Raw genomic sequence first — 14,599 nt, forward strand, 5'->3', positions numbered from 1 at the left:
GAAAAAATGAAAAGAGAGAAAGGGGAAGGAGATGGAAATTGAGAAAGGAGGACGGAGAGAGAGAGAGAGAGAGAGAGATAGAGAGAGAGAGAGAGAGTGAGGGGGAAAACTGCAGCACATTCAGTAAGTATTACAGGGCCAGAGGAAAAACATCAGACTATTAACTCTTTCATACCTGATGTACAACCACAGCAAATCCTGATCATTCAAAAATCTAAAAGCATTTCTAACATTGTAAAACATTTAAACAGAGCACTTTGAAAACATGCCATTGTTTTGAATAATAAAATGCTGAAAGTCTAAAGGAAAACACTAAGCTTTTACTTTAAATACAGACGTGCCAGGGTTACTGGTTACCGACAGGAAGACAGCAATAACTGCTCAGATCAGACCACAGGCCTTGAGAAAAATAAGCCAACGCCCTAAGCACTTTTAACCTGTCTTAAATTTACGTTAACTGCTCACTGTCAGGCAATTTGGAAATCAATTTCTTATTTACGATGTCATCAATTAAAGCTATGTAATACACTCACATTAAAGGAGATACACAAAACTCGTTAATTAACACTTAATTGCAATTTAACTGCAGAGAAACTTCATCCATCTTCATTCTTTTGGCATGATAGTGATTATGAACACAAAACCTGGTGGTGATGATAACTTTTACTGCCTCTAGGCTGTATTTAAGCATTAATTACAACTAAAATACTTACAATACCATGCTCCCTTTAACACATTAACTCTACTCTGTATATTATAACAATTCGTCTCTGCATTAAATGTGCATATTTCATAACTGTCCTCTGCATATTAAAGTGAAGAGTGTGCCATCTGCTGGTGAAGAGTTTACACAGCATTGCATTTAATAGGTGAAGCATTTCTATCACATTCTGAGCGTCAGACGCACATCTCTGAATAAACCGGGGTTGTGTGAGGGTCTAATGATTACAGTGGAAACAAATCCTAATGCTAAACCATACAAAGAGCTTCTAATGTATTGCAGCAACAGTTTGAGAAGGGCTCTTTATTGTTTTACCATCACTGTATACTAAGCGAGGACCACATAGAAATGTTTTACTAAATCTGATGTTGAAATGCTTGACAGTGCAGCACAAAACCCTGACCTGAACCCGTAGTGGACACCTCAGAGAAGATATTAGCCTCATTAATAGATGCAGTCTACCTCTATTAAAATACAATGCATAAAGCATAAAATCATGTCCCATACTTTTTTGAAATTCTTCATCTCTATACTATAATATCCTGATGACAGATTCTCAACAGCTGCTAGGGTTAACTTAATAGCATAATTAAACAAGAATAATAGCCAGAACAAGAACAAGCAGACATGAGTTAATCACTGAAATGATGGACTAGAAAAAATGAGTAAGACCAGATTCAACTTAGTCCTGCTTTAACAATAAAGAAAGCTTCTTACTCGAAGTCGCACACAGCCTCTTCTAGAGCCACGCATCATCTTGTCCTTGGACTGAAGAAAGAGACAGAGTGTTAAAGAAGCATTTTATCAAACGACCAACACAGGGCTGGACTACATTCAAGTCTCACATTGCTGAAGATTTAAAAAGTTCACAATATGTTGGGTCTAAGATCATACGTGTAACCAATTTGGGTTTTGTATCATACAGTAGAAAAATGGTATGTAAACATGGTATGTAATGGTATCTACACAATGGTGGTACTCTGGAAAATGAGACATGCAAAACAGAGCTATTAATATAAAAACTTTATATACACACACACACATATATGCGTGTGTGTATATATAACATGTATATAAAATTATAATTTATATAATAAAAAAATTAGTTGTATAATCTGTGTGTATATATACACATTTAAGCGCTTTCCGCTTTATATCTCTGTTTGACAGTTTGGCAGTTGACAATTTCAGTTGTTGGATCACATGCAGTATTAGCGTGACAGTAAACCAAGAAAATCAGAGTGAAGAGTTATTTTTTTATCTGTTTAACCCTGTGTCAATAAACAATCACCGGCTAAAAAATTATATGGCTTATATGTAGACATTAACAAACCTGAGAGCTCTAGCTTGTGGATGATTTACTGACAGCAAGTGCAGCTCTTAGCTTAGCTATTTATCTTGAGTTTGAACATTATAGAGCTTTCCGGATGAAGTCTGAAAGCTATAAATGTGCATTAAGACATTTAATATCCTGCAGTTAACGCATCCAAATCAGCGGTCACATGTGGACGCCTCCACCCTTCAAATTTTGCAAACTAAACTATACTACTGTAAGCTTTTTTTTTCCAAGGGAGGTGGCTTTCCTGCTGGCAACACATCAAATCTAGCTGCTCATTGGCTAACGGCTTCCCCACCAAAGCCCGGATTGGCTGAAGTCGCGGTAACTCAAGCTAAGCCCCGCCCCAACCAGCTGAGATTCTCAACTCCTGACGGGCCTGCGAGTGCTCGTTCCCTTCCCAACATTAAACGATCGTGGAACAGGCCACTTAGCGATCAACCCTCTCTTATATCACATAGCCATGCAAGAAAAACTTACAGTATAGTATGACAGCAACCCGGCGTTATAGTCCAGTACGAACCAGCGGTACTGCCACCCCTTCATGACGTTAGTCCATTTGCTCAGCGGCCCTTCCATGATGGACGCCATTTTTACACTTTGCCTGAGTGCTCGCGGGGAGGAGCGCGCGGCGAGAAAAACCATGCGTCTGACGTCACGTGCTGAACTATGCTGTACTTCTGGATCTGGAAGTAATAACAAAAATCTTACATATGTGCAAGATGGCATTGTGAAAGTCAAAGAGAATGAAATCCAACTAGGCTATGCATATACGCACATGTTCAGAAATGTAATAAATTGGAAGCTCTGGAGATTTTGTAACAACCCTACTGTCTAAAAATAACATAGTTGTGATATTTTACATGATATATGCAGCTGAAGGAGTTATAGAGTTTTGGTTGGGTAGTCTTGTTATTTTTGTTTATAAAATCTCTTTTTGTTTTTGTATTTTTTTTAGTGAAAGTGTGGTATAGCTTTTAGGTTGACACTGTTATCTGTCTGTGCACATATTAAGATACCGTTATAGTTTTCATTAATATCTTGAATTCGTTTTTTTTCTCTTTTTTTAATTTAAAGTTTTAGTAATTTTGCTGTGTTTTTGTCATTTTTATTCGTTTTAAAAATGTGTCTTTGTAGATTTTTTTTCATTTAAGTTTTAGTTATTGTAGTATATCAAGTTGCACTGACATCTAGCTGAAATAAAATAACCGTTTTTTTTTATTTCAGTTAACGTATATTCTATTCCAAGTCATGCTGAATGTTTTTATGGAATAATTATTTTGTTTTTTTCAGTTTTTAGTTTTCTTTACTATAATAACCCCGCCTTGTAGAATAGAATAGAATGTCTCGGAATAGTTTATGATGAATTCTCCAAAGTCAAGTCTGTCTCATAGACTCTCATTTACTGATCTATACTGCTCTCTAGTGTTCATTAAATCACTATGTAATATATACATGATATCGCAAACTCAAACGTTCCTTTCTGTTTGTTTCCTTCCAGACTTAGTTTCTCGTTACACTATAAAACATTCAATAATTTTAGACATCTGCCTCTCGCCTCATCATGTACTGTTGTATGTTAAGGTAAGATCTTTTGCTATGTTAAGGTAAACTACTATGTTTCCGCCGTTTTGGAAAGTTCTTCGCGTTTACTATCCGAGTAAGCTCATAACGACCTTTGACACACTTGAAGAAAGAAAAATACAGGCTCATGCAGCATACAGAATTAGACGAATAATATAAACTAGACATAATAGAAAGCCCAATGCAACGTGCAAGGTGTTTTTTTTAGTATTATTATTATCAATGCATTATGCATTATTAAAACAATATGCATTTATAGAATCTTGAGTATTTCTTGTGGTTGTTTGTAGTCTATAATATTACACCTCAACATTGGCACCTGTCACTTCATGTTTATTGCCCGTTGCTGCCAGAGTATATGTTTATATTTAGCGTATATGTGCACAAAACCTGAATGACGATCTCTATAATGACAAATACCAAATTCATTGTGTCAGTGACAGTAAAAAACAAGTGAAAGTGAAATATAATATTCTCTAACGTTATTCATTTAGATTCCAGTCATCACAAATGCACCAAATGCATTGGTCTTTCTATTATGTCTAGTTTATGTTATTCGTCCACTTGTTTATGCTGCATGACCCTGTTTTTTTTCTTTCTTTAATTAAGTACGTTAAAGGTCGTAATTTAACGAATAATAATAATAACTAATAATTTATAACTAATAATTGTAATTATCTATCTATCTATCTGGATTATTTAATATTATTAATAATTAATAATAATTATTATTATGAGTATTATAATTATTATATTATTAAAGCTGGTGTTTTGAATAGAGATCCCAAGCCCAATGTGTAATTCCTGGAGTTATTGCAAATAAAATGCATGTCTCTTATTTCACCAGGTCTTTTCATATAAAAGGGAATAATCTCATTCAGCTCACTAGAGCATCATTCTCTCAAAATCCACAGTCATGGGACACATCATCCAAGCTTTTCAGCTGCACTGCATACCACTGCACACATTCACCTGTTTCAGGCAGTCTGTGGCAACCCTTGACACATAGGACAAACCAGCCAGCAGCTCCGTCCCGCTGTATGAGCTCCACTGTGCGCAGGAGACGCCTGCCAAGTGCCTTTCCAGTTATAGATGGAGAATTTCATCCAGTTCACAGACATGTGTATGAAGCCAATCTCAGGAACAGCCTAATCTGTCAGCAAAAGTAAGTCCGATTCACTTGCATTAAAGATATCCCCACAGTTACATTACAATATCATTGCCTAATCATACATTTCATCACATAAGTAATATCCACACATTGTATTGTTTCAACAGATACCTTGAGCACAAGGAAAAAGTAATGAAGGGTGGTGGTGAAAATGCCATAGCGCGGCATACGCTGAGGAATCGAAAGGTCCTCGTACGAGACAGACTCCGCATGCTGCTGGATGATGAAGATTATTTAGAACTTTCTCCTTTTGCTGGACTTGGCCTGCCCTATGGAGACATCCCATCAGCTGGCTGTCTCACAGGTAATATACTACATAATACAGTGAAAAGTATTATCATTTATTAATTATGGTTAATAAAAAATAAATGAAAGAATACAAAATTAGGCATTAAAAGGAGATAAAAATCTGAATTTCAGTCATGCTTCTTTGTGAGGCTTATTTAAATGAAGGTTGTAATATTGTTACTAATCATTAAATAATTGGCATTTATATGGTATTTATAATTATATTTTTCTCCTATCTTTGAATTGTGTTTTTCACTGCACCAGGGTTGTTTATTTATTGATTGGTATTATTATAATTAGACATAACATTATTTAGACTTTATTTATTATTTAGAATGATTAGACTTTATATTATTATTAGTAGATGTAATCATTTGACATTAATTGATATTCAGATATTTGTGCATAGGGGTTCCTCCAGGGTTGCCAGGTTTTCACAACAAAACCCGCCCAATTGCTACTCAAAACTAGCCCAATTGGATTTCGAGGGGGGCTCCCTGTTAAAAATCGTGTTCCGGGGGTTAAAATACACGTTTTTGGCTGGGTTCCCCTGGTAAAATTCGGAAAACCGCGGACTTGGCAACACTGGGTTCCTCTCAAACTGCTTCCTTAGTAACAGTGTTATTTATTTTTCTACAGGAATCGGTAAAATTAATGGACTTTGGTGCATGTTCATTGCTAATGACGCCACGGTGAAAGGAGGTACAGCGTATCCCATCACAGTTAAAAAGCATCTCAGGGCGCAGGTTGTGGCCATGCAGAATCGTTTGCCCTCTGTTTACTTGGTGGACAGTGGTGGCGCATTTCTGCCTCTTCAGGTAACTTGCATTTATTGCCATGGCGAGCTCTGTTATATCTTAATGGTGCATTAATGGTTGTGCAACTGCTTTATCAACAGTCAGAGATCTTTGCTGATAGCAACCATGGAGGTCGCACCTTTTTCAATGAAGCAGTTATGTCAGCAATGAAGATTCCTCAGGTAATAAAAGATTCATGCAAAACATTCTTATTAAAAAACAAATATTCATTCCCAGTCAATTATTTTTTTTGTGTAATGCTAAATGTTTGCTCTAATGTGATGTGATATCATAACCTGTAGGTGGCAGTAGTGTGTGGCTCATGCACAGCTGGAGGTGCTTATGTCCCCACTATGTCTGAGGAGGCGGTGATTGTCCACAGGATAGGAACAATATTTTTGGGGGGTCCACCGCTGGTGAAAGCTGCAACTGGAGAGGAGGTTTCCCCAGAGGACCTGGGAGGAGCCAGGCTGCACTCAGAGTATGCCGTTATCTTTATCTCCAGAGCAGTGGTTTTCAATCCCTGTATGTCCACAACCATGTTATTGATTGATAACTAAAAATAATGATGAAAATGTGGTGGTTAACAAAGACCAAAACCATCCTGCTTTGCTTAACTGATTGTCAGTCAAGTTTTTGGGTATATTTAAAGCAGCATAGATTATTCAAAAATCTGTAAAGCAATTAGATTCATAAAAAAAAAAAAAATAATAAAAATATATATATATACACACAAAGTAAATGCATCCCTCTAATAATAACAGTATTATAAAGAAACCATATTAATATAATGTTATACATAATATATAATATAATATAGTTGACCATAATATTAAATAAAATGAAATGTAATTTTTATTTATTTATAAAAAATAATTTTATTAATATATAATACAATAATTGAACTCAATATTGCAACAATATTATAAATGCATCCTGCACAGTTTTGCTCAGATTATTATTATTTTTTCAATATTTCTCTAACTGCAAATCTCTTGCCTCCTTGTCTATATCACCAGAGTGAGTGGCTGTGTGGACCATTTTGCTGCAGCAGAGAATGAGGCATATGAGTATACCAGAAACATCATCTCCACCCTAAATTATGAGCTCCCAGAGGAGGACAGCGATCAGGTTGAGGAGCCCCTGTACAACGTGGACGATCTCATGGGCCTTGCACCCCGTTGCTACAATCACAGCATGGATGTCAGACTGGTAAAGACACATGCACATGCACCGTTTCAGACTTATACTATCACATAATTTGTGGGTGTTCATTTACTCATTTCTTTCTTTATACTGTTTAGGTTGTGAGTCGACTGACTGATGGTAGTCGGTTTCAGGAGTTCAAGGCCCGTTACGGCACCCCCCTCCTCACTGGGTTTGCCAGAATTGAAGGGTAATAGTTTTTGGAGGATGTTTTTAGTTCATTTGTTATTAGAAAAAAGTGAGTTGTTTTGATTATTGTGTAAGTGGAATTTGAACTGAAAATCTTTTTTTCCCCCCCCACTGTTAAAACATTAAGTGCATAACTTGTTTCTAGGTCATCAATCAGGACACTGCCTTGACAGGAAAATGGTAGACAGTACAATGGTAAATGTAAAGATGAAACAGCTAACCCTGTTAACCTGAAAATCAGATTTTCTTGCTTCTGTATGTCTGACCAATCAGATCTGAGCAGGATGTGGATTAAGAGAAGGAATCTTGGCTAAAGATGGCAACGGATCTCTTCAAGCATCTTTTATGTGCTCACACAAAGAACATCTCTGAGAGCTGCTTTGTTGTTGTGGCAACCTGAAACTCCTACCAAAAGGATAAAACTACGTCAGAGATGTTCAGATAAAACTGTTATTGAGGGTTATGTTATGCTGAACAAACACTATTGTTAAACTGATGTTACTTTTGTTATTTTATATTAAATTTTTACTTTTATCTTTATTTAATTTGCAATGCTTGCTATGGCAATCATCATTTGTTACATTTATCCCACCTCGTTTGTGCTACGGACATGAATTGTACCTTTAATTATGTGGTTTGTTGAGAAGAGGTGTTATTATTTTTTAATCAATTCAACAGCAACAAAAAATCACCTGGCAGACAATAAAACGTGAATAAATCTGTAATTTTGATACTGAATTAGCCATATCTTGGGGCTAAAATGTCATAAAAGCTTTTTACACTTCAGTCAGGAAGAAACCACCCAGAAGACCCTGGGTACTGCATAGTTACATGCTCTGAAAACCACAGCTTAACAACCACCCAGAAGTTTTGCATTGGCAAACGGCAGTTATGTTTTCTTGAGAACATGCAAAAATCTAGTTTTTCTTTACTATGAAAGGTGATTTTATTTTTCTCATCAATCTTTAGTTATCAGGTTGGAATCGTGGCAAATAACGGAGAGCTGACATATGAAGCTTCCCTGAAAGGCAGTCATTTTGTTCAGCTGTGTGACCAGAGGGACATTCCTCTCATCTTCCTGCAAAACACGGCACCAGAACCTGCACACACATTCTCTCAAACCAAGGTACATCAAAAGACATAGACGTATATGCAGACTTTCCAACAAAGATTCTTTAAAAGAGAAATCATATTACTTGTAATTAAATTTAAACATACATGTGATACACAGGAAAGTGTAATAGTTTCCAGTAGTTACAAATAAGTGTTTTGTTTTAATGGAATGACATCTGGCTCTACACACACGCCATCTTGTTTTACTTTGTTACTTGCTCTCTTTTCTCCCTCGCTCACTTCATTCCTCTAAACCACTCGTTCTCTTTCCCATGTCTCTTAGGCGGAGTCCAACACTAACAGACTGAAGGCTCAGGGTTCCATGATGTCTGCTGTGGCTTGTGCTTCTGTTCCTAAAATGACTGTGGTTATTGGAGGATGTCATGGAGGTGATAGCTATGCTATGGTCAGTATATAAATTTGTTATTTTGATCTAGATAAAAAAATAAAAAAAAACTTTGTGTAGTTAAAAATGTAAAATCTTTCTGAACATTTTTTTTTTTAGTGTGGAAGGGCTTTTGACCCTAATTTCCTGTTCCTGTGGCCCAATGCGAGAGTGTCGATTTTGGCCCCAGGCCACTCGGATGCATTTGTGCAGAATGAAGAGGAAATCACACAGATTAATGAGATGTAAGAGCCAATGTAACAGGATGTCAAATATGTCAAATGCACAAGTGAAATATAAATAAAATGAAAATATGTAAAAAAAATTAAATAAAAATATCCCTGTGAAGGTTGGAGGAAGAGAGTTCAGCATTCTTTTCCACCGGCAGACTGTGGGATGATGGTGTTATTCTACCTCAAGATACCAGAAAGGTAAAAGAGCTAGCAAATATATTTTATTTAATTTCTATGTGGTTGAATCGTCGATTTGTACTTCTGCTATAGAAATAATGCCTAATCTGTTTCTACTTCTGCTATACAAATATGAACACTGGTTTAATTTTCCCTTCAAAAAATGGGGTAATTCATCTTTTACGTTACAAATTTCAGACAAAAAAAAAAACAGCACAGCACAGAGCACTAGACTTTTCACTGGAAGGCTATAATGAAAAGCAGCTGTTGAGGGTTTTAGTGGCATCATTATAGTAAACCTAAGAGATAGTAACTAGAATTAACTAGTGTTCCTAGTTAATACTTCTTTATAATAACCTGAAATATTTCTTTAAAATAAATACCACTTGTTTTGATATGTTGTTATCTAATGCAATTACATGAATATATTTAAGAGTAGTTTAACTGCCCAAATACCCTTTTCATTGTTAGCTTAAAACGTTTGCTCATATCTTTTGTTATAAAAGAGTTAATAGTTTTAATAGTAGATACATTTGGATTTTCTTCCAAAAGCTCTTGAGTTTGAAAATCAAAGCGTTATGAAATATATGCCTCTGTTCCTTTTTAGGTTTTGAGCAAGTGTCTGAAAATCATTAAGCAACAAGAGTATCAATTGTCCAGAGAGAAAATGAGGACTCCTTTTCTTCGACTATAACACTACCTCTGCAGAAACCTCAGTGAACTTTATAAACTTGTATACGTTGTTTTATTAAAGTAATAAACTAACAGTGTTAGTGTTAAGCACATATCTTTATTTTAATGACAGTTTGTAATCTGTAATCTGTAAACCTGTAATCAGCAGTGGTGCCTTTATTATTGTGATTTTCTGACTGATGTAAAATAAACCTGTTTGTACATATGGGATTTTACTTCTGATTAAAACATTGTTTATAAATGCTGAAGTAGAATAAAAAAAAACTAAAAAAGTCGTCTATCTTACTGTACACGTTTATCATAAAGCTGTTGCATTACAAGCATATCAGGTCATATAACTGGCCCATTTAAAATAGCAACAATCACACTGTTTACATTAAAAATGTACCAATTTTAAAGTATAGTCTGAAATGCAAAGTCGTGGTTCTGATCCTCTTAAGGTTTGTACATGCCATGGAGAGTGACAGGAATCATGACATCAACCTCTGCACGTGCTATTTCTGTCAGGTCAGTGGCATTGAGTATGAGGAGGAACGCTGGCCTCTGGGTGACTCCTGGTTTCACTACAATACTCATAAGAACACCTGAGAAAACCAGAATAAAAATTATTTTGGGATAATAAAAAGATCCAAAATATATGTTCTGTTTAGTAACAGATGTGGAATACCATCATCTTCATCTTTAGCATCAGGGCTTTGCACAAACAGTGGTTCGGATGGATAGGCATCTGGTTCCTGCCATATCCACGTTTCTTTGCTTTTCACGTTCAACTTGCAAATCTAAAACCCCACAAAAATGACACAAATCACACATGGAGCAAATGTTGAACATGAAAAATGTTCAGTATCACATCACACACACCCGGTCTGGAACGAAGTGGTTTAGCCCAAGTCCATAAGCGAAGGTGTAATTTTTCCCACAGTATTTTTTATAGTTGATCTGAGGAAACTCAAAAGCTGAAACACAAACACAACCCAAAGAGGAAATACTTTCAATCTATTTTTTGAAATCTGACTTTATTCATTTCTTTTTTAAACAATTATTAATATTAGTTTTGAATAAGTACATTACATTTTAAGTACTGGATATAAATTCAATAGTAAGTCAAAATAAAACAATTCTTTAAAAAAATAGTTATAAAATCTATAATAACTCGGCTGTATTTATGACCGTTTCCAAATAAGGAAGGTGCTGACTGAGTAATTACCTTGACGCGGTCCAGAGAAAAGAACCTCAGGTTCAAGCCAAACGCTTCCATCACTGCACATGACAGCAGTGGCTGTGGTGTATGGAAGCGAAACCAAATTCTTCCCCTGCTCTTCCTGCAAAAACAACAAAGAAATGAACTTTTGCATTGGAAAGACAGAGACAAAAATATAAAGAAACAAACTGAATTCAGTCTAATAGTTCCTGAGGTGAAGTAGGATCATGATATCTCTTACCCTGTGAATGTCCAGTGGAAGCACGTATCGCCGCACCTCTGGCTGTGGAGCTCTCATGGCTGCTTTTTTGACTTCCTCCCAGTTTTGCCTCACGTTTGCCAAATATAGATAATTATACACAAAATCATGCCTGCCATTCAAAGAAAGGGGACCACAGATGACCACCATAGTCTATTTTTGAGCTCTCCTCTGGCCATGCTTACTGCCATTATCAAAAGCATGTGTTTTTTGTTAGTTGATACATGTTATTTGGCCATTTTGAGATGTTAGCTAATGCTTCAATAAATATAAAAAACAAGCAGTCTTACCCCTTCCAAGTGCAAAGGTCGACAACAATAAAGCCTTGGTCCTCATAACAGTTAATGTGATGGAAAAGATTAAAGGCAGATGTTCTGAATTTGTGGTCAATGTATTCTCCAGGATTCTTGGTTGCCAGATGAAACCATGTCTGGGAATGCAACCAAATGAAGAGGATGAGTTACCGTACAAAATACCCAGAGCACTTTTTTTGTTGTTTTCGTTTTCCAAACATATAATTAACATTTCGAACATGATATAATGCCAGTAAGCTCTGACTTACACCCATTTTGTCATTTGACTCGAAGCAGTCCATGTAATTTGTCCCTCTGATACTCCAATAAGTCAGAAATTTCAGCAGATTGATCTTCACTGGAGTCTCAACAAACACAAAGTAGTTCTCCGTCATGCCAAAGCTAAAAAAATATATATAATTTATTAATATTTATTTTAATTATGAAGAATTGATTATTATATTATATCATATCATATATCATATCATATCATATCAACCTATGGACGTAGGATGGTTTGAATCGCTCACTGCTTGGAAACTGCACCAAAACCTTTGACTTCTCAATTGGATCGGATTTATCTGATTAAATAAATGATTAAAGAAAAGTTAAACACTTCCACAGAATGCATTAATAAGATGCTTATAGACCAACAAAGCAATGTACCAACCATCTTGTGGTGGAGGGATCTTGACAATGTTGTAGGCCAGTGACATGTTCTTCCCAAAGCAGTTCCCAATGTTATATACTGTACCGTCTGGTTCAGTATGTGGATGTGCTGTCACGCCATTGACTGAGAGATAATTGCAAAGGTCCACCTATGGGAAGTAGAGATGTTAAAGGAACAGTTCATTCAAAAATGAGGATTTGCTGAAAATGTACTTACCCTCAGGCCTTCCAAAATATAGATGAGTTTGTTTCTTTATAGGAACAGATTTGAAGAAATTTAGCATTGGATCCTCTGCAGTGAATGGGTGCCGTCAGAATCTCCAAACAGCTGATAAAAACAGCACGATAATCTATTAATAATCAGCATGACTATGTTTATTGATGGACTGGAGTCATGTGGATTACTTGTGGATTGTTGTGATGTTTTTGTCAGCTGCTTGGACTCTCATTCTGACGGCACCCATTCACTGTAGAGGATCCATTAGTGAGCAAGTGATGTAATGCAAACCTGTTCTGACGAAAAAACAAACTCATCTGCATCTTGAATGGCCTGAGGGTGAGTAAATTTTCAGAAAATGTTTATTTTTGGGTGAACTATTCCTTTAAAACAGTGATCCTCAAATCTGGCTCGCGAGATCCACTTTCCTGCAGAGTTTAGCTCTACCCTAATCAAACACACCTGAGTTTGCTAATCAATGTCTTCAGGATCATTAGAAAATCACAGGTAGGTTTGTTTGATTATAGGGTTGGAGCTAAACTCTGCAGGAAAGTGGATCTCGCGAGCCAGATTTGAGGATCACTGCTTTAAAAGATGTATGTTTTTGTTAATGGCTTCAAAATTGGGCAACAGTGCAAAAGCCTACCTTTTTTATCGTTTCTAGGGTATCAGGATCAACTTTGGTTATGTAGTTGGTTTCCGTGCAGGCATAGAAGTCCTCACCAATGGGGTAGATGTTGACAAGGCAGTTGTCCGTCACCTCAATGCCTTGAAAGTAAGTAAAAAACCTGATGTACAAAAAAAAACGGAAGTACCAAAAGTAAATGCACCATTAGGAGTAAATTTGCTTTTATGGCATTATTATTATACTCCCAAATGAAATTGAATAGAAAATGCTCTCCAGACCTGGAAAAGATGTTTTTGCATGGATCTGGATATGCAGCGGTGCCAAACTCTGTGATCACAATCCTTTTCTCTGTCATGGCTCTCACATAAGCATCAGTTCTGATAAACCTGAGTTAAAGGTACCAGTAAATATGCATTTGATTAAGCAAAATCTAATTTCTGCATTAAACCACTTTTTACAAAAATTGTCCAGCATATGAGTCATTTCAATTCCAGTAACTTATTGCAAAACCTTTAGGTCATAAACTCAATTTGGATTTTACTGCACGATAAACACACAAACGTATAACACAGGGTCTTACCTGCGGTAATAAGTGACATGTCCATCCTTCAGGTCAAACTTGTGTATGAGAGCCTGCCCATCAAAAATGTGGTAAAAAGGTTCATCTCCAATTTCAAAGAGCCCAGGGCCCACACGGAGCAGACTGCCAGTGAGCCAGGCAGGGATTTTGCCTGCAGAGAAAGAGAGAAGGTTCACTCTAACCAAATAAATTCTTTAGCCCCCGAATGTCTATAAAACAGCTCCCATATCAAAAGCTACAAGGTCTTTACATCGGCCACAGCAGAAGCTGCATACTCTTTTCCCTTTAATGAAAGCATGGAGAAATGTGGAAAGTTATCAAAATTGAAAATGCTTGATTTATAGGCATACAAACCTGAGACATGAGCAGGAATGGGCTCAGCTAACTCGTCACATGACTCAAATATTTTTTTATAGCCACCGGCTGGGTGTTCAAGACTGTGAATGAAAACAGATGTCCACATTTTTAACATAATGACGTGACATGAAAAAGAAAAACAAAACAACTAAACTTATACTAATATACTCATTCTTGAGGCATTTTAGCACATTCTTCTAAATTATACATTGCCAAGGGAATACAAACTTAAGCTTAACGGAAACAAATGATTAAGGAAACATCAGTTTTAAAAAGAAATACTTTTCAAATTTGCCACTTTCCAAAAATGTACAATAAATACATTTGTACAATCTGAGCAGTTTGACTGAGAGTTAAAAGTTTCATTACTCACCGGCTGACCATGTTGAACGGAGTTAGAGGTGAGATGCTGTCTGTGTGTGTGTAAACCAGAACTGCTCTGTTCCCAGGAACAGCCACAAAGTCTTATAACTCCTCCTCCTCCTCCGACCGATTGGAAGGC

At 36.4% G+C, this 14,599-nt stretch overlaps 3 protein-coding genes across 4 annotated transcripts in view; 1 reads left to right on the forward strand and 2 right to left on the reverse strand.

Annotated features, from left to right (window-relative positions):
• osbpl9 (oxysterol binding protein-like 9) overlaps positions 1-2,680 on the reverse strand; it is a 34,241-nt gene extending 31,561 nt beyond the window's left edge. The window contains exons 1-2 of the mRNA XM_016568402.1: positions 2,538-2,680; positions 1,439-1,489 (exon numbers count right to left, since the gene is read on the reverse strand). Of these exons, the coding sequence (XP_016423888.1) occupies positions 1,439-1,489; positions 2,538-2,648 (162 nt within the window). The 5' untranslated portion in view covers positions 2,649-2,680. The remainder of the gene's footprint in view (positions 1-1,438; positions 1,490-2,537) is intronic.
• Positions 2,681-2,726: 46 nt separating this feature from the next.
• Positions 2,727-10,270, forward strand: LOC107752441 (methylcrotonoyl-CoA carboxylase beta chain, mitochondrial). 2 transcript variants are annotated; one of them, XM_016568406.1, is made up of 14 exons: positions 2,727-2,749; positions 3,559-3,641; positions 4,489-4,806; positions 4,920-5,116; positions 5,740-5,918; positions 5,999-6,079; positions 6,200-6,378; positions 6,917-7,109; positions 7,202-7,293; positions 8,262-8,418; positions 8,689-8,811; positions 8,911-9,035; positions 9,140-9,221; positions 9,808-10,270. In XM_016568406.1, the coding sequence occupies exons 2-14, from the start codon at positions 3,622-3,624 to the stop codon at positions 9,892-9,894; spliced, it is 1,833 nt and encodes a 610-aa protein (XP_016423892.1). In that variant the 5' UTR covers positions 2,727-2,749; positions 3,559-3,621; the 3' UTR covers positions 9,895-10,270. The 2 variants fall into 2 exon arrangements, with proteins under 2 accessions (XP_016423892.1, XP_016423891.1); XM_016568405.1 differs by lacking the exon at positions 2,727-2,749 and having other exon boundaries at positions 3,520-3,641.
• Positions 10,164-14,544, reverse strand: LOC107752442 (retinal Mueller cells isomerohydrolase). The gene is made up of 14 exons (XM_016568407.1): positions 14,471-14,544; positions 14,095-14,177; positions 13,741-13,891; positions 13,439-13,546; positions 13,179-13,320; positions 12,317-12,464; positions 12,146-12,227; positions 11,916-12,048; positions 11,644-11,783; positions 11,336-11,465; positions 11,101-11,215; positions 10,755-10,849; positions 10,561-10,672; positions 10,164-10,477 (listed from the first exon to the last, which is right to left on the reverse strand). The coding sequence occupies exons 1-14, from the start codon at positions 14,479-14,481 to the stop codon at positions 10,329-10,331; spliced, it is 1,599 nt and encodes a 532-aa protein (XP_016423893.1). The 5' UTR covers positions 14,482-14,544; the 3' UTR covers positions 10,164-10,328.
• Positions 14,545-14,599: the final 55 nt, after the last annotated feature.

This window comes from Sinocyclocheilus rhinocerous, unplaced genomic scaffold (assembly GCF_001515625.1).
Source record: "Sinocyclocheilus rhinocerous isolate Xijiao unplaced genomic scaffold, SAMN03320098_v1.1 scaffold1583, whole genome shotgun sequence".
NCBI lineage: Eukaryota > Metazoa > Chordata > Actinopteri > Cypriniformes > Cyprinidae > Sinocyclocheilus > Sinocyclocheilus rhinocerous.